The sequence below is a fragment of the Geotrypetes seraphini genome, chromosome 5 (genome assembly GCF_902459505.1).
Source record: "Geotrypetes seraphini chromosome 5, aGeoSer1.1, whole genome shotgun sequence".
Lineage (NCBI taxonomy): Eukaryota > Metazoa > Chordata > Amphibia > Gymnophiona > Dermophiidae > Geotrypetes > Geotrypetes seraphini.
The window spans coordinates 258,253,278-258,271,534 of record NC_047088.1 but is presented as its reverse complement, the minus strand read 5'-3'; the positions used below and the strand labels follow the sequence as shown (position 1 = coordinate 258,271,534).

General features: G+C 40.3%; 1 protein-coding gene across 3 annotated transcripts in view; it reads left to right on the top strand.

Annotated features, from left to right (window-relative positions):
• The window catches only part of LOC117360795 (general transcription and DNA repair factor IIH helicase subunit XPB), a 262,217-nt gene that overhangs the window by 191,231 nt on the left and 52,729 nt on the right, over positions 1 to 18,257 (top strand). For all 3 annotated transcript variants that reach the window (XM_033945177.1, XM_033945180.1, XM_033945178.1), the window contains 5 exons: positions 5,238 to 5,474; positions 6,047 to 6,096; positions 13,063 to 13,198; positions 13,903 to 14,067; positions 15,245 to 15,449. In XM_033945177.1, coding sequence (XP_033801068.1) covers positions 5,238 to 5,474; positions 6,047 to 6,096; positions 13,063 to 13,198; positions 13,903 to 14,067; positions 15,245 to 15,449 — 793 coding nt within the window. The remainder of the gene's footprint in view (positions 1 to 5,237; positions 5,475 to 6,046; positions 6,097 to 13,062; positions 13,199 to 13,902; positions 14,068 to 15,244; positions 15,450 to 18,257) is intronic.

Here is an 18,257-nt window from a genome sequence, read left to right as displayed (position 1 = left end):
AAGCCTCTATGTGAAGAGACTGTTTTGCTATTACTTGTGAAATGGAAGCATGCAGTGAGTGCTCAGTGCGATTTAAGCAATATGCCATGCTAGAATTTCTTATTGTTGGAGTGCCTTCAATTGTAATTCAATGTTGCATGTCAGATGTCAGCAATTTCCCATTGAGTCGCCCTTTGATTGTCATTTATGAGCTCAGCTTATATGAGACTCATCTATTACTGTCACAGTCGCCCACTTTGTTTTTGATGACACAAATCAGCCCTTTGTAGTCCACAATCTTTACATTTTTGGGGGCCCAGTAGTGCACAATACTTGCAATTCATTGAATGTGGGTTTTGCCAGTAAGTGAAGCATTCCCTGATGCAGCATTTCAAATATACTCATGTTGGGAGGTAGCCTGATAGTTGGTTTAAGATAAGTTCTTTGACTTTTTTAGTATATGAGGTTTGACATTAAATTTGCGAACATGCCTCCATGTGCTTACGTTGGCAGCACTATACAAAGAACTCGGTAAGGTTTCATAACCTTGGTAGACCAGTATCTCACCGCTGTGTTCATGTCGATGTGTGGCGGTGTCTTGCTGAGTGGAATTCATTATTATGTGTTTTTGTGTGCTGTTGCAAGCATGTCGGAACTTGAACAAAAGCAAAGGAGAGTCGAAGTTTGCCAAGACCTTTTGGAGAGGCAAGACTATGGGCTCCTTTTACGAAGGTGCGCTAGCAGTTGCTGCACACGCTAACACCTCTATAGAGCTGGCATTTGTATTTTCCGTGTAGCGCGGGGTTAGCGTGCGCGGCATTGTAGCTTGCACTGAAAACGCTAGCGCACCTTTGTAAAAGAAGCCCTATGTTTTGGGCTATTATCACTGGTGGTCCAGACATAAAAATTTAATTAAATACTCACTTTCTATCTTTGGAGAGTTGTCTCTATGGAGCAGATACCAGGACTCCAGATATATATAAAATAATAGGAGCTACTGTGAGATACAATCACTGGTGATGAAACATGAGTGTACCAATATGACCCTGAAACAAAACAGGCACAAGGAAGTTGACCATTTCTTCGCAACCAAAAAGTTCCACCAGTCCAAATCAAGAGTCAAAATGATGTTGCTTACCTTTTTTAATATCAGAGGGATTGTTCATTATGAATTTGTACCAACTATGCGGTCTATCTGTATTATATGATGTATAATGGCAAAACAATGAACCAAAACAATGAACCAAAAAAGGCCTTTTTTGGTTCATTGGCTAGGCATTACAGCCGGAAATACAGCGACTTGACAAAAGATAAGTGTCGCTAGTTATTTAGTTATTTATTTGTTTTGCCATTATACATCATATAATACGGATAGACCGTATAGTTTGTAAGCAATAAAACTCATATGAAAACCCGATGAAAGACACACTGTACACCTGCCATTAGCTGTTTCATTGACATTATTGAGCAGTGCAGGAATCTGAGGGTTTCATATATATTATTAAACATCAGTTCACTTTGATTGTTTCAGTCAAGTGCAGCACAAGTTCATTTGTTCTTTGTTTATTACTAGTGGAACTTGTTACCATTGCTTTTGCAGTAGTGAGTCACTTATTTGTACCAACTAGACAAACAATTAACCAAGTTTACTATTTGGAAGCGCTAAAAAGGCTGCGTGAAAAAGTTAGATGAAAACGACCTGAACTTTTTGCCAACTCATGGCTCCTGCATCATGGCAATGTACCAGCTCAGATGGCACTCTCCCTACTCACCTGAACTGGCCCCCAATGATGTTTTTCTTTACCCAAAGATAAAGGAAATATTGAAAGGAAGACATTTTAATGACATTTGGGACATAAAGAGTAATATGACGACAGCTCTGAAGGGCATGCCAGAAAAAGAGTTCCAAAATTTCGTTGAAGGGTAGACTTGGTGCTGGCATCAGTTCATAGCTTCCCAAGGGGAGTATTTTGAAGGTGACTGTAGTGATATTCCTCAGTGAGGTATGTAACACTTTTTCTAGGATGAGTTTGCAAACTTAATTGTCAGACCTCGTATATTTTGAAACAAATTGTTTGTAAGGTAACTTCCGGTGGAGCTATGAAGATGTGTGACTCTGCAGCTCCGGATGACCCCGCAGTCAACAATACCTAATTTGGCCTATTATTCTATTCTTATATCATATTGTTAATACATTCTGCCCCATTGAGATAGCTTACAAATTTTCTCATCTATGGCTGCAAAACTGCCATATAAAGAAGGGGCGACTACAAGAAGGGGAAACTACAAGAAGCCAAATTAACAGATCTCTCTGCTATCCCTTCACTGAGCTCAGCTAGGATTGCCAAAGTAACAACTGAGGTGTAGGCAGGCTGCTATTGAATACACAGTTGACAAAGCAACTTCAGTTAATTTTAGATAAGTTAAAAGTGATGGATCAGCGTTTTACAACCCTAACTATGGAGATGCAGAATGTAGAGCATAGAGTGAGCACAGTGAAGGAGAATATTCAAACCCTAGTGACGGACTCTCAACACTATAATACCTGCCTGACTGAGCTAGAAAACAAGTTGGAGGATTTAGAAAACAGATCGTGCCGGAGCAATCTCAGATTGGTAGGTCTTCCTGAAACGGTGAAAGACCAGAACTTGCAATCTTTCTTAGAGACCAGGCTGGTAGCGGTGCTCCAACTTACTAACTTAGTGGGCCCCTCCGAATAGATAGGGCTCACAGGCTTGGGCAGCAATGTGAAGCCTCCAGCAAGGCACGAGTAGTCATCTTCAGGGTCTTAAATTATAGTCATAAAGGGGCCATTCTTCGGGCAATCTGAGCAGGGACGAAATTGCAATATGAAAATGCCACTGTATTGTGTTTCCAGGACTACTCGCCTAAGGCCACGCAAGCACAAAAAGCGTTCTCTTCGTTATGCTCATTGATGTTTAGAGAAAAGATCTGTTTTAATCTGCTGTACCCAGCTAAATTAAAAAAATAATGCATGGAGGCACCATACACCTTTATGAAGATGTTTCTGCTGCCAGTGCTTTTCTGGAGAACCTGCCAATGTATTTGCTTGGGGAACCTTATCGTAGATGAGAACTCCACTGTTCCGAGATTTGGTGCTCCCTTTCTGTTTCACTAATTTTGCCAAGAGCTTACTGCTTTTATGTTTATGCTGTTTTTTATTGATGAAAGCCAGGCCAATTACATACAATCAAAGAACAGTTCTGAGTAGAACCAAAACACTCCCACAAGATGTTAGATGGAACTCTGTAGTGGATTGCTTTGAGCGGTATCATCAATAACTGGCCTATTCTGATGACAGTTTGTGAGCAAAATTGAGATAAAATAGGTGTCAAAGTCCTCAACACTGGACTTAAGAGAAATGTTGTTGATATGCTGAGAATCCTGAAACCCATTTCTGAAGCTTTAAACAAAGTACAGAAGAATAGCTATTTTATTACTGATGCTGTTGAACTTTTGGAGGAGCTGAGTGAGCACTTAAGAAGAGCACAATGAATTTCTGAAAACTGAAGCATTTCGAAAACCAAAATTTAACACTTCATTTATGTTTGAAGGTATTGTTTCAGTCCCATAGTTTTGGACACGTTTGTGTTTGAAGTGCTTGAAATGTTTGTTTGCCTTATTTTGAAATAAAAATGTCTGATGGCAATTTTATGGTCTTATGGTCTGTCTTTTTCTGACTTAACATTACCATTCCAAAATCCGAGAAGTTCCAAAAAACAAAATTTGCCTGGTCCCAAGGATTTTGGATAAAGGAATATTTGTTTTTCAACTCTTCATTTCTTCATAACAACTGTTTCAAAATGACAGTAACATGGAGTAATAATAACAAATATATTTTTGCTCAAATATAGCAGTTCCTCAAGACAGTCTTTGAGAAATATGATGACATCAAAATATTTAGCAACCGGAAGATCCTACCTGTTTAAACATGTTCCTTTTGTCATCATCATCATCAAAGCACTTATCATGATGTTTCATTCGGGCCTCCAGACCTTGCATTTCTTTGTTGCAGTGTTTTCGTTTTGCACGCACACCTGCCTTACCTATAGGTGGAGGAACTTCATTAACCCTTTAATTGGTAGATGGCTGCTTTAGGTAACTTGATGTTGAACCAGAGCAGCAGTTCCAAGTAACAGGCATTTGGAGATGCAAATCTCCGATAAGAGCCATAAAAGACACATGTTGCTTCTGAGCAACAATGCCAAATAAAGGGCTACAATATTCCCAAACTGGATTATGGCCTGCTCCCATTATGAGTTTTCTCATGCAAAGGAGAGAATAATATGATAAACCTCAGGCTATACACACAAAGATTTCAAGACTTGTGGAGTATTCTGCTTGTCCTTCCTCCACATTTAGCAACTTGTTCAGATATATGAACTTAGCACTTAAGAGTTTTGTGTACATCGATTTGCAAAAGAACAATGGGGCTAAGATCTTTTTCTAAACTCTATATATTTTATAACATTTTTCCTGTGAAGAAGCAGTACATTTATCTCTGCAGACACAAGTTCACAGTTTTGAGAAATGCAAAACCAAACATCTGTGATAATATCTTGTAGATTGAAAAAATTGCCTGTGACATTATGAATGGATTAATAGAATTGATTTACCAAAAATGTAAACATTGCATGGATATACAGTCTCATGCTACATAATTAAAAACTAATCCTTATTTCAGAATGAATAACTTTTGGACTATAATGAATCTCAAATAGAAAACTATCATTAGATAGATTTTTTTAATCAAAAAAGCATTTTATTTTTAAAAAAATCCAATTTAAAAATCATTGATTTTTATCCATTCTGCTTTTCAACAAAAAATTGAACTGGAAATTATAAAATATAAAGGAAAGTTCCTTCCCAGACCAGCAAAGATGATAAAGAATTTTTTGTCAAATTTTTATAGTATATTATTTGATTTCATTTTCAGACTATTAGTCTGCTGAATATGAATAGTATATTCAGTGTACTGTTCAGAGCCAAATCAGCTTGATTGGGTATAGCTGTACTTCCAGCTGTTTTAGACTTTTTTTGATCTGTCCCAAGTAAAGGCTCAGTGTTTGTTTGTTTGTTTTTAAATGGACAAGTATTTATGAAGCATTAGATTGAACCTTCTTTCATTCCCGACTCTAAGCCAAGCTTGAACATTTGTTTCAGAAATGAAGTTAATCTTTTACTCCATGTCACAAACCTCTTGATTGATCATTATTACCTTTTTCATTATTTTGCAGGCGCCAGATGGCCACATTTTCCTGGAAGCCTTTTCTGCAGTTTATAGGTATGCCCAAGACTTTTTGGTTGCTATAGCAGAACCTGTATGCAGACCAGTCCATATCCATGAATACAAACTGACTGCTTATTCACTCTACGCTGCTGTCAGCGTTGGTTTGCAAACAAGTGATATTATTGAATACTTACAGAAACTGAGCAAGACTGGGGTTCCAGAGGGAATCGTTCACTTTATTAAGGCAAGTTGATGCTATTCTCACAGTTTAAGAAAATGATTCATTAGGTCTTTGTGGATAAATGTTTTACTGTGCTATTTGCTACTTTTGGAACATTTTACCAGTTCATGAAAATGGTGATATACTTTTCTCCAGTGCTGCACACGTTAACTGGAATCTGGTGTCTTTACCTTCTACTGCCTCACACTGCAAAGGCATAGGTAAAAACTGAAGTGAGTAATTTTTTTTGCAGGGTGACTTGTGCTAATGTGCTCAGAAGACTGAATTTAAAGTGTACCAGACCAGAAAGGAGTGTGCCTTGGGTTGGCTCTACTGCTTTTATAAACCAGCTTGACTTTGACGGCTGCACAGTCTTTAAAGCAAAGCTATTTATTCTCCTATTAACAGTTAGTGCAAGCACTATAAGGCCCATGTTTTTTTCTTCTTTCATTAAAACATTGCTGAGATCCCTTCATACTCTTGTTTAATATCTGAGCAATAAAGATTGCATATAACCCTCCATCATTGTTAGAAACGAACATCACAGTGGCAGTTTTAATCTCGGATGATTAAGTATGTGGTTTATTTTTTTACAGCTCTGCACGGTCAGTTATGGAAAAGTGAAGCTCGTGCTGAAACATAACAGGTAATGTGGAGGAAAATTGGGTCACAGCACAGTCGGGTGGTTTCTATTACAGATCCACCGAGTCTTCTGCAGCATCCTTCGCCCCTCTGCACCCAAAGCAGTAAGAGTCGGGTTCAGGAATTGAAATCCACATCAACGCTGCCTTTCAGTCTGGCATGATAACCAACATAATAAAATCTGAATATCTTTGCAGTTATCGTTGCACACAGAGAGATGGCAGATGTGTATGTAAATAAGTGAATTACAAAGAACACATATAGTAAAAGACACCTTTGATAAGGTTACTGCAACTTAATATAGAGAAAAAAGAGACCTCGGAAACAAGTATGCTTATACACCTCAGCATGACCATGTCATGCTGTAACTGTTCAAAACATCAACCTTCATATAATCATGCAGTACTGTCTTAAACAGGAATACCCAGGGTCAAAATCCAAAAAGTCCACAAAAAAGTACATAACATGCACAAATTGGTCCAAAACAAAGGAGAAAACGGCTGAGTTATTAACAAGCTAATTTCAATATTCTTGCCAACAAAGTTTCTTCAGCCAGACCTGACAGCGGCCCTGTTTTGCATATCAGCTGTTTCAAGGGCACTAGCAAAATTTTCTCCAACCACCAACTTGTCAAAATTGAAAAAGAAACGTCCCTTATCAGGCTCACCAACAGATTGCAGCTTCTTTAAATTATCCAGCATGTTAAATCGTCAAGCTCCCCACCAGCAACACCCAAAGCTGTGCACATCAAACACTGCATCACCGCCTTAGCACACAGAACAAAATCAACAGCTTGAATAAGCATCTATCACATACGTCCAAACTGTATTGCTGAAACAATCTGCACCTCAAGTAACAGTTATAACATTTGTAACAAAGTAAAGTCCTAATTCTCTAATCTCCCTTAATAGCCCAAACTCTCCGTTAGACAGTTTGTTTATACATACGCACAACATAAATGTATGCACATGATCCCATCTGATGAGAAACGCTGCAGCAAGATTGGCTAAGTTTTTTGCAGCCCGTTCCAGTTTTCTCTCAGTTGTCCAAGTTTCAAAGCCATCAGCCTATGCATCTGGAATTAGCTACCAGCTCAATTGCAGAAACTCGGATACCTAAGTCCATGATCTCCCTTCGGCAAGCTGCTATCTCACACCCTGCAGCCACTATAAACTGTTTCAACAGTCTCCAGTCCCAGAACGCAATATCCCCACCACCCAATTGTAACAAAAATAACATTTATAATCTGCCCATTTTCTACAGATATACTCCTCAAAATTAGGGTCTGTATATAAGTCCAAAGGGACAGACCGACACTTCTAAGTGCCTTGAGCTATCCCAGATTTGAATGTTATCTACATAGGGGCATGATCAGATATCATGGTGAGTTGTATGGTTGCTTCTACTTTGGAAAATAAATCCCTATCAATTAAAATATAGTCTGATCTAAATTGTGTTTGATGAGCACGTGATAGATGTGTATAGTCTTGGTCGCATGGGTATAGTGTATGCCAAGTGGTCCTAGAGTGTCACATAATAGAGGATTTCCTTTTAAGTTGACTTCATCCTGCCCTGAGGGAGTGAAAAGTCTTAACAACCATGGGATCTGCTACTAAATTAAAATCCTCTCCAATGATTTTAGACACATCAGAGAGATCCATAATGCTACAAATGAGCTTACTAAAAAAAAGACTTGTTATATATTAGAAGCATAGACTGTGCTAAGTAACGTACATATTCTATTAATTTCCACATGTGCTATGACATATAGAGGGGAAACAGAACCACAAATCCAAATACACAGAAATGTAAGGAGTGGAATTGTCCAAATAAGACTGGTGAATACAAAGTTATACGAAAATGGCTCAAATGGCTTTATTCATCCAATAACACAATGACTCGACATGTACATGTTTCGGCCTAACCGGCCTGCCTCAGGAGTCAAACTGCATAGAGAGTCTTCACAAAAATACCAAGTGATATGCTATAGTATCAAAACTTCTTGCAACAGTGCACGAAGCCAAACGGATCTTGGTGTACTGGAGTCAACTCCTTATATTTCTATGACATGTAGAAACATGATGGCAAATAAAGACTGAATGGCCCATCCAGTCTGCCGAACCACAACATCCGCTATCTCCTCCTCTCCCTAAGATAGACATGTCAAACTCTGGCCCGCGGTGTAATAAAATTTGGCCCACCATACAATTATAAAATTGCAGTTAAGCTGGCCCGCCGACAGACATTTTTTTTACCCATCGGCGCCGCTTCAGTTCTAGGTTTACGCAGCTTCCCGGTCTCAAAGCAGCCTGCAGAGGATCGCCGATCAGCTGTAGCGATCCTAGCAGGCAGCCGTAGCCTCAGCAGCACGTTCCCTCTGCCGCGGTCCTGTACGTCAGAGGAGGAGTGGGACTGCGACAGAGGGAACATGCTGCGGAGGCCGACGGCAGCCTGCTAGGATCGCTACAGCTGACTGGCGATCCTCTGCAGGCTGCTTTAATGTGAGTCCATGAAGCTGGGATGGAGGGAGGGAAGGAACAGAGGGCCAAATCTCAGGCCAAAAGGAAAGATGCCAGACCTCCGGAAGAGGGAAGGGAAACGGAAGGGAAGGGAAGGGAAGAAGAAAGAAGGAGACCCTAGCAAGCGAGTTATCAGAAGACAACCAGAGCCAGGGACCAACATGATTTGAATAATGACCAGACAACAAAAGGTAGAAAAAATAATTTTATTTTCTGTTTTGTGATTACAGTATGTCAGATTTGAAATGTGTATCCTGCCAGAGCTGGTGTTAGACTACGAGCGTGAACTAGGACCTAAAAGAGAGAGGAAAAGTCTTTATTTTGTTTATATCAGAGAGCCAGCATGGGGTTGGAGAGGTTGTAACCCTAGACTTATACTAAGACTAAAGGGTCCTTTTATAAAGGGGCGCATTTAGTGCGCGCTAAATCAGTTAGTGTATCTTAATAAAAGGACCCCTTAGTATCTTAATAAAAAATTTGGCCCGCACCTCTTTAACTTCATGCTATGCCCTTTCCTTCCAGAGTTTTCCTTCATTTGAAAAGACTCACCTCCTGTACATTAACACAACGGAGATATTTAAACGTCTTTCATATCCTCTCTCTCCTGTCTTTCCTCCAGAGTACACATATTAAGGTCTCTAAGTCTGTCCCCATATGATTTATTTCCAAAATGTAGAACCCATTAAGAAAGAATGGAGGAAAATGCCAAGAATAAATTCTTTCAAAAAATATACATAAGAAAGTTAAGACACGTGGCGATAATTGTTACCAAAAGTAATAATTAATAAGTGAAAGAAAGTCCTTAGTAATCAGAAGTCTAATACGGGGAACCAACTCCTAAATAGAGTTGACACAAGTTAAACCTGAAATGGGTAATGTTTGTGATACATCCCCAGAGCTCTCTTATAGTGATACATGAAATAATGAAAGTGAAAACTATAAATAAAGCCACAACTGTCCATTCTTAAATCAATTATGTGAGCGTCCAAAATCAAGTGCCTGGAAACTTCTTGACCGCAAAGCTGGAGCCAGAATCAAAAAAAGGAACACAGTACTTATCTTGCATGAATATAACTTGAAAGCATGCTCAATTTTAGTTCAACGGGGTTCCATTTCGGGCGGATGAAACCCCCCCTTTCTCGGGATCCGCAGCATTACTAAGGTTACGATGTGAATCACCAGCAGGTAGTGGCAGATTGAAAATGGTGCTGAGAGAGGGGTTGGTTCCCCATATTAATTGAGATTAATGAGGATTCTCTTTTCACTCATTATTACTTTTGGTACCAATTATCACTTCTGCTTATTTTGATATATCAAATTCTGACCCACTCGAGTAGACTGTAAGATCCATTGTTTATACTTAAAGTTAAGAACTCTGCAGATCATCACACAAGGCTTAGTTGAATTCTCTAGATGAGTCGCCCAACCTGTTGGCCCTTTCAGTGCAGAAATTAGCAAAGTGATGAGTAAGGGTCAAGGTGGTGGGGATCGACAATTACAGAAATCCCATCAGCTCCTTATCTGTGATCAATTCAGGCAATCCTACTTAATGGTAGATATCCTGCAAACAGGGCCACTACTCAGACTGGAGAAAGGTCACGAGTGGTGTTCCGCAGGGCTCGGTGCTCGGGCCACTGCTTTTTAACATATTCATAAATGATCTAGAAACAGGGACGAAGTGTGAGATAATAAAATTTGCGGACGACACCAAACTATTTAGTAGAGCTCGGACAAAGGAGGACTGCGAAGAATTGCAAAGAGACTTGGACAAACTAGGGGAATGGGCAGAGAGATGGCAGATGAAATTCAATGTTGGGAAGTGTAAAGTATTGCATGTGGGAAGCAAAAACTCGAGGTATAATTATGCGATGGGAGGGAAGTTTTTGAATGAGAGTGCCCAAGAAAGGGACTTGGGGGTGATGGTAGACATGACAATGAAGCCGACAGCACAGTGCGCAGCTGCCGCTAAGAGAGCGAATAGAATGCTAGGTATAATCAAGAAAGGTATTACAACCAGAACGAAAGAAGTTATCCTGCCGCTGTATCGGGCAATGGTGCGCCCGCATCTTGAGTACTGCGTCCAGTATTGGTCACCGTACCTTAAGAAGGATATGGCATTGCTCGAGAGAGTTCAGAGGAGAGCAACACGACTGATTAAGGGGATGGAAAGCCTTTCATATGCTGAGAGATTGGAAAAACTGGGACTCTTTTCCCTAGAAAAGAGAAGATTAAGAGGGGATATGATAGAGACTTACAAGATCATGAAGGGCATAGAGAGAGTAGAGAGGGACAGATTCTTCAAACTTTCAGAGAATAAAAAAACAAGAGGGCATTCGGAAAAGTTGAAAGGAGGCAAATTCAAAACTAATGCTAGGAAGTTCTTCTTTACACAACGGGTGGTGGACACCTGGAATACAATTCCAGAGGAAGTTATAGGGCAGAGTACAGTACTGGGGTTTAAGAAAGGTTTGGACAAATTCCTGCTGGAAAAGGGGATAGAGGGGTATAGATAGAAATTTACTGCACAGGTCCTGAACCTGTTGGGCCGCCGCGTGAGCGGACTGCTGGGCGCGATGGACCTCGGGTCTGACCCAGCGGAGGCATTTCTTATGTTCTTATGATAGACTGCAGTGAGCTTGAATGGCAACTTCAGCATTTGGAACCTAGGACAATACCAGGCACGTGGGATCTCTCGGAGAGAGAAAGAGATAATGGTTACTGCGGATCATGTTTCTATGACCCAGTAATATCAAAGAAGAGACAAGTTAATTTAATCATGTATTTTTGATGGGTATAACTAATGGGCAGACTGGATGGACCGTTCAAGTCTTTATCTGCCATCATTTACTATGTTACTATGTAAGTTGTGGATTATTCCTGCATGAGCAATTCTCCAGGGTGTCGACTTTCTGTTCCAACTCCAGAATCTTGTTTTGCAGCATTTTCCTGGGCTTGTGCCATCATTGTAGACCAGAAGTACTAGATCAGAAGTCCGTTGTAAGCTTGCATCTAATTTCAAACTGAGTCTGTCTATTCGAACAAGAGCTTCTTCAGCCTATCATACATTAGTTCTAACTTTTTGTCTAATGTGACTTCCACCACCGCAGTCACTTTGGCTGTAATTTCAGCAGTCCAAGCCGAGCTAATGGAGGGATTCGATGGGGCTGTGAGATCTGCCAGCTTGGTTTCAGTTGGCTGTTGTTTTTCTTTGGCTTTTCCAAAGTGATATCGCAGCCATCGGGTATCTTATTACCCAGTTTTAAGAAGTGCACTGATTTTGTAAAAGATAGTTAAGAATGCCTCTTCCAAAAGCCAATATTAACGGAAAGAGGGTTGCACGGAGCTCAGTTCAGCCACTGCTGCTTTGTGGCATTGCAACGTGTGACCTTGCTATTTCAATTTAAACCTGTTCCCAGATCCTGTCCTACAGAAGACCCCCCCCATATCCTCCCCCAGGCTGGACTATGTGGGACTTTGCATTAGATGTAGGAAGGAGCATTCTTCAAACTTTCAAAAACTACAAGAACGAGAGGACATTCGGAAAAATTAAAAGGGGACATATTCAGAACCAATGCTAGGAAGTTCTTCACCCAACGGTTGGTGGACACCTAGAATGTGCTTCCAGAGGGTATGATAGGACAGGGTACGGTATTGGAGTTCAAGAAGGGATTGGACAACTTTCTGAAGGAAAAGGGGATAGAAGGGTATAGATAGAGGGTTACGTACAGGTCTGGACCTGATGGGCCGCCGCATGAGCGGACTGCTGGGCATGATGGACCTCTGGTCTGACCCAGCAGAGGCACTGCTTATGTTCTTATGTTATGTTTTCTCCTCCACCCCAATTCTTCCTCTTTCCTTTCTCTCCTCCACATGTACAGCATATTTCCTCACCCATCCCCTTGTGCCTTCCCTCTGCAGCATCTTTCTATGTCTCCCTCCCATCCTCCCCGTGCAGCAGAACCCTTGCACAGCATCTTTCTATTCCTCCCTCCTTGCAGCAGAACCCTTGAGCATCATCTTTTTAACCCTCCCTCCAAACAGCAGTGTTGGCAGCATTCTAAACAGGCTGCTTATCCCGCCAGGGCCTTTCCTGTGTCGTGTCGCTGATGACATCAGCAGCCTGTGTAAAGTGCTGCCAATGCTGCTGTTTGGAGGGAGGTATGTTGGTCTCACGGTGGAAGGTTCGGTGGGCTTCAGCTGGGAGCGAGAGATGGAAAGATGCTGCGCAGGGGGATGGGTGGGAGGGTCAGCGGGGTTTGACTGCACGGGTGGGGGGGGGATGCTGCTGCCGGCGAATCCAGGGATGGAGTCAGGGAGTATCGGGGACGGGCTTATTTTTGGGGTTGGGCTTACATTAAGACCTACCCTGAAAATCATGCTAGGGCTTATTTTCGAGGAAACACGGTAGTGGAAGTAATAAAGGATCCTCTAGCTTTTTCTTTCTCGTGAAGGTATTTTGTGGAAAGCATTCATCCAGAAGTAATCCAGCAGCTTCTTCAGGATCATGTTATTAGGGACTGCCGACTAAGAAATGCAGAAGGAGAAGAAACGGAACTTATCACAGAGACTTTCACCAGTAAATCAGCTGTAAGTCCGTCTGTTGATTGAGTTTTTCTATATAAACTACCAACAAGGAATCAAATGTATCTGAAACCCCCAGAATTCAGGCACAACACAGCTAAATCAGTGATCATCAGCATTAACCATACATCCACACATACTGGGTGAATTTTTTTCCCCATGTTTATTTAACAAAAGTATGTATACAGAAATTTTAAAAACCCAGAAACAGTACATCATCTAAAAAATGGCATAAGCAAAGATGTAGAAAATCAAACGAGGACTGTAACTGCATAAACTTCTCACACTGGGTGGATTTTGTGTGTTTATTATCTTTTTCCAATATATATATTTGATTTCAAGTATGTAATGTTGGTCAGTTTTCAGCCAGAGATTGGGTTTAAATCTTAAGTTAATTGACAATTTTTCAGCTTAAGAAAAATATTTTTCCAACATATACAGAATTCATCTTGTACATTTTGTCAAAGTTGGGGGAATATAAGCTTGAAATTAATTAAATTCAATAGTTCTAGTTTAGCTTTAATGGAACCCTACCTGAGTAGAGAAGGAGTAAGCGAGAGAGAGGCCTGTGCTAGACTGGAATATGAGGGTGTGTACTCGCTAAGTGCTCTGATATTTGTATACAGTAAGCACAATTTATCCTTATTGAGCAAATCCTGAAGGAATTTTAGATGCTGATGAATTCCATCCTTAATGTCTGTCTGTTACAGATTGCAAAGACAAGTGAGGCTGGATTTATGCCCTCCACATCTCAAGCTCCTGAGGCTCAGAGTAAAGGTGATGTGCCCTCAGACTTGTTTGAGTTTTACGAGCAAATGGACAAAGATGAAGAGGAGGAGGAAGAAACGCAGACTGTATCATTTGAAGTCAAACAGGTGGACAGCAAGAACTTAATTTCAAATTTTTCCCATTGTTGTTTTGATGACAGGAGAATCGCTAATACAAAGAAGTTGCAGTCTTAGCAAATTACATTGAGTAGCACACACAAACCCCAAGGATATAAATTATTTATTTATTATATTTATATACCACTTATAGCCTAAGCATTTTTCGTTGTCTTCTGCGCTTTTGACACCCTCCTCCCCCCCAAATAAATCGCGAATATGTGAAATTGTGAGTGTTGAAACCACGAATGGGAAGGTGGAAGTGTAGAATTGAACACAGTACTCAAGGTGAGGTTGCACCATGGAGCAATACAGAGGCATTATAGCATTCTTTGGTCTTGTTAACCATCTCTTTTTTTAATAATTCCTAGCATCTTCTTTGGTTTTTTGGCTGCCACCACACATTGGGTGGAACGTTTCAGCGCACTGTCTATAATGACACCCAAATCTTTTTCTTGGGTGTTGACCCCCAAGGTGAACCCTAGCATCTGGTAACTGTGATTTGGGTTATTCTTCCCAATGTGCATCACTTTGCCTTTGTCCACATTAAATTTCATCTGCTACTTGGATGCTCAGTCTTCCCATTTCCTAAGGTCTGCCTGCAATTTTTCAGTCTACATGCGTTTTAACAGCTTTGAACAATTTAGTGTCATCTGCAAATTTATTCACCTCACTTGTCCTTCCAATTTCCAGATCATTTATAAATAAGTTAAATAGCACTGTTCCCAGTACAGATGATGCACATTTACACCATGGAGGTCTTTAAAAATCTCTTATCATATCTCCTCTCACCTACCTTTCCTCCAAAGTATACATATTGAGATCTTTAAGTCTGTCCCCATTTGCCTTATGACGAAGACCATGCCCCATTTTAGTAGCCTTCCTCTGGACCGACTCCATCCTTTTTATATCTTTTTGAAGGTTCGGTCTGCAGAATTGTACACAATATTCTAAATGAAGTCTCACCAAAGTCTTATACAGGGGCATCAATACCTCCTTTTGAGTGTGTACTGTGTTAGGTACTGAAGCTGTGAGATTAGAATTTTTTTTGATCTGGTAATCTGTGTGCCTTCCCAGTTCAGTTCATTAAATTCATATTTGTCATATGAACGGAAAGAGCTAGCTAGATTTTCTTTCTGGGCTCATTAGAGATCTGTATTTACTTTAGGAAATGATTGAAGACCTTCAGAAGCGATGTATTCACCTGGAATACCCTTTGCTAGCAGAGTACGATTTCAGGAATGACTCCGTCAATCCAGATATTAATATTGATCTCAAGCCAACTGCTGTCCTTCGGCCTTACCAAGAAAAGAGTCTTAGGAAGATGTTTGGCAATGGTCGTGCTAGATCTGGTGTTATTGTGCTCCCATGCGGTAGGTCACTGGTCTAATTTGCTCAAATACTTCCCAAATTGTATTTTTTTAAAATTTTATAGCTGTGGAAAAAATCATTAACGAGTGGTAGTGTATGTTTAGCAGTTAAGCACAGTTGCACACAAATTAGGATACTGAAAAAATGATTTTAGACTACTCTCTTCATTTGGTGATTTGTTTAGATCAAGCTTTTTCTATTGGGGGCTACATTTTATATTTTGTAATAATTGGAGGGCCAAAACGAGCACCATCATATTTTGCTGCATGTTTCATCAAATAGTGGCAAAACATGGCATTGCATTGTCCCCCTCCCCAGCCTCTCTTGCTGTTTCTCATGTACACCTCAACCTTCACCCGGTCTCTCTTGGGTACCACCCCCTCACCTGCTGGCTCTTTTCAAGTTTGAGCAGCATGGTGCCAGAAGTTCTGATGAGACTTGAAACCACAATACCAATCAGAGCTTTCAGCAGCCCATGGTTCAGTCTTACAGAGAGCTGAGTCGTAGTGAGGAAGCAGGAATCTCACAGTAAGTTCTGCAAGAATTGCTAAGCTTCCAAAGGCCAGAAAAAAAGCACGTGGTGGGCTGGATTCTGGCCTGGTTGAACAAGCCTGGTTTAGATGATGGGAGAACTGGAACTGCCTAATTGGTGACATGCCAGTTTTCTGGCCACCTAGAACTGTGAAGTGCTGCTGAGAGTTTGTGACACTTTATCATATATTCAAGCTAAATGCTTTACACTACTCCCTCCGTATCTACGGGGGTTAGGGGCAGAGCCGGCCCGCAAATATTAAAAAAACTGTTAATAATATTCAGGACGGTTCTGCCCCTAACCCCCACTTCCCCCTGGCTATTTTAAGCCCTGTAAGCCCCCCCTTAAGCCTTACCTGGTGGTCTAGCGGGTTTTCGGGGCAGGAGCGATCTTCCCACGCTCTTGCCCCATGCAGATCGCTCACAGGAAATGGCTGCCTTGAGCTCCCGTAGTGTCTCAAGCCATTTCCTTTGAGCAATCTGCACGGGGCAGGAGCGTGGGAAGATCGCTCTTGCCCCGAAAACCCGCTAGACCACCAGGTAAGGCTTAAGGGGGGGGGGGGGCTTACAGGGCTTAAAACAGTCTGAAAAATTAAAATGTTGTTTTTGTTTTAAAATCGCGAATAACCGAATCCATGGATGCTGAAACCACGGTTTTGGAGGGGGAAGTGTATATTCAAATTAATGTGCAAAAAACTGCAGTGAAGGGAGCTTGCTAGCACATATCCGTGCCTGTTCTATTGTGCCTAAATATGAACCTTGCTAAAACTTACACATAAATTTTTCATAAGGTTCATATTAGCAGAACGGTGTTTTTATTTCCCGACACTTTATCATGTATAAAAAGCTAAATGTACTCAAAATTATATGCACAGAAGACTTGTGCAGCAAATTGAGCAAAGATATTTTCATTAAAATAGCAAGTTGCAATTTTTGCTGTCTTGAGGCAGAGGTCCAACTGCAATGGTAGTTCCATTTGGTAAACATGTAATCTGGCTGTCACTGTATAGGATTCATCTGCTTTGTAATTGGGGTATTTTTTTTCCTTTTTCTCGTATGTTTGCTGCTTGACTCCAGCAGTGTTGTGGATTAATGAAGATTTATTTCCTGTATTAAGAGGTTTCCCTGTACCAAATATACTCGAATATATACCAATCCGAATTTAAACTGAGGTTACTTCCTCCCTCCCCCAAAAAAGGAGGAATAAAGGACAACTCAAGTATAAACCGAGATTAGAAATTTGGGTGATCCTGGTGAACCGGTCTACAAAAACTTTTTTTCTAGGCTAAGCAGCAAAAATATGTTTTATTTTTTTGGTATCTTCCCAGATAATTGTGACCTGGATTGGCTACTGCTTGATTGGCTTGATAGACCTTCAGTCTGTCCCAGTATGGCAATTCTTATGTTTTTAATTAAGAGAATAGGCAACAAGATCATCCTTCCCTTTACTTTTCAGGTCTTCCTTCTCAATTTATTTTCTTCCTCTTTCTAGATTAAATTCTTTCTTACTATCCAGTCCTCAATTTCTTTCTTTTCCTTGTGTCTACCTACAGCTTGCCACTTCTTTCTCTCACCCCTTTCAGTTATCTCATTAATAATATACCTATCAGCACGGAACCCATAGTTAAAATTCTCGGAGTACTATTTGATAATAATTTATCTTATCACGAACACATCTCCTCCATTGTTAAACAATGTTTCTTCAAACTTCGACAGATAAGATCCATTTCTAAATTTCTCTATCCCTCCTCTTTAAAGATTTTAATCCATTCATTCATCATAGCCAAAATCGACTACTGTAATGCCCTATTTTTAAATATCAGCCAAAAAGAAAAAAGAAGACTCCAAATCATTCAGAACACGGCCATAAAATTAATCTATAACGCAAAAAAATTTGATCACGTCTCCCCATTATTAATAGACGCGCATTGGTTACCAGTTAACCATAGGATCCTCTACAAACTGATGTTCCTAATCTTCAAGTCCCTCACATTTAGTGAACCACAATTTATTTTAAAATCACTTATCCCATACAAACCTCAAAGATCTTTGCGCTCATCTAATCAAAATTTATTAACTGTGCCTTCTTTAAAAATCATTGGAACGAGAAGAGCTGACATGTTTACTGTTGCAGGTCCACAATGGTGGAATTCCCTTCCCCATTATATTAGAATAGAAAGTGATATCCTAGTATTCAAGAAGCTTTTAAAATCTTATTTATTTAAGGACGCCTTTGATCTATAACTAAACTTATGGACGTCTTTAACTAATTTTTAATC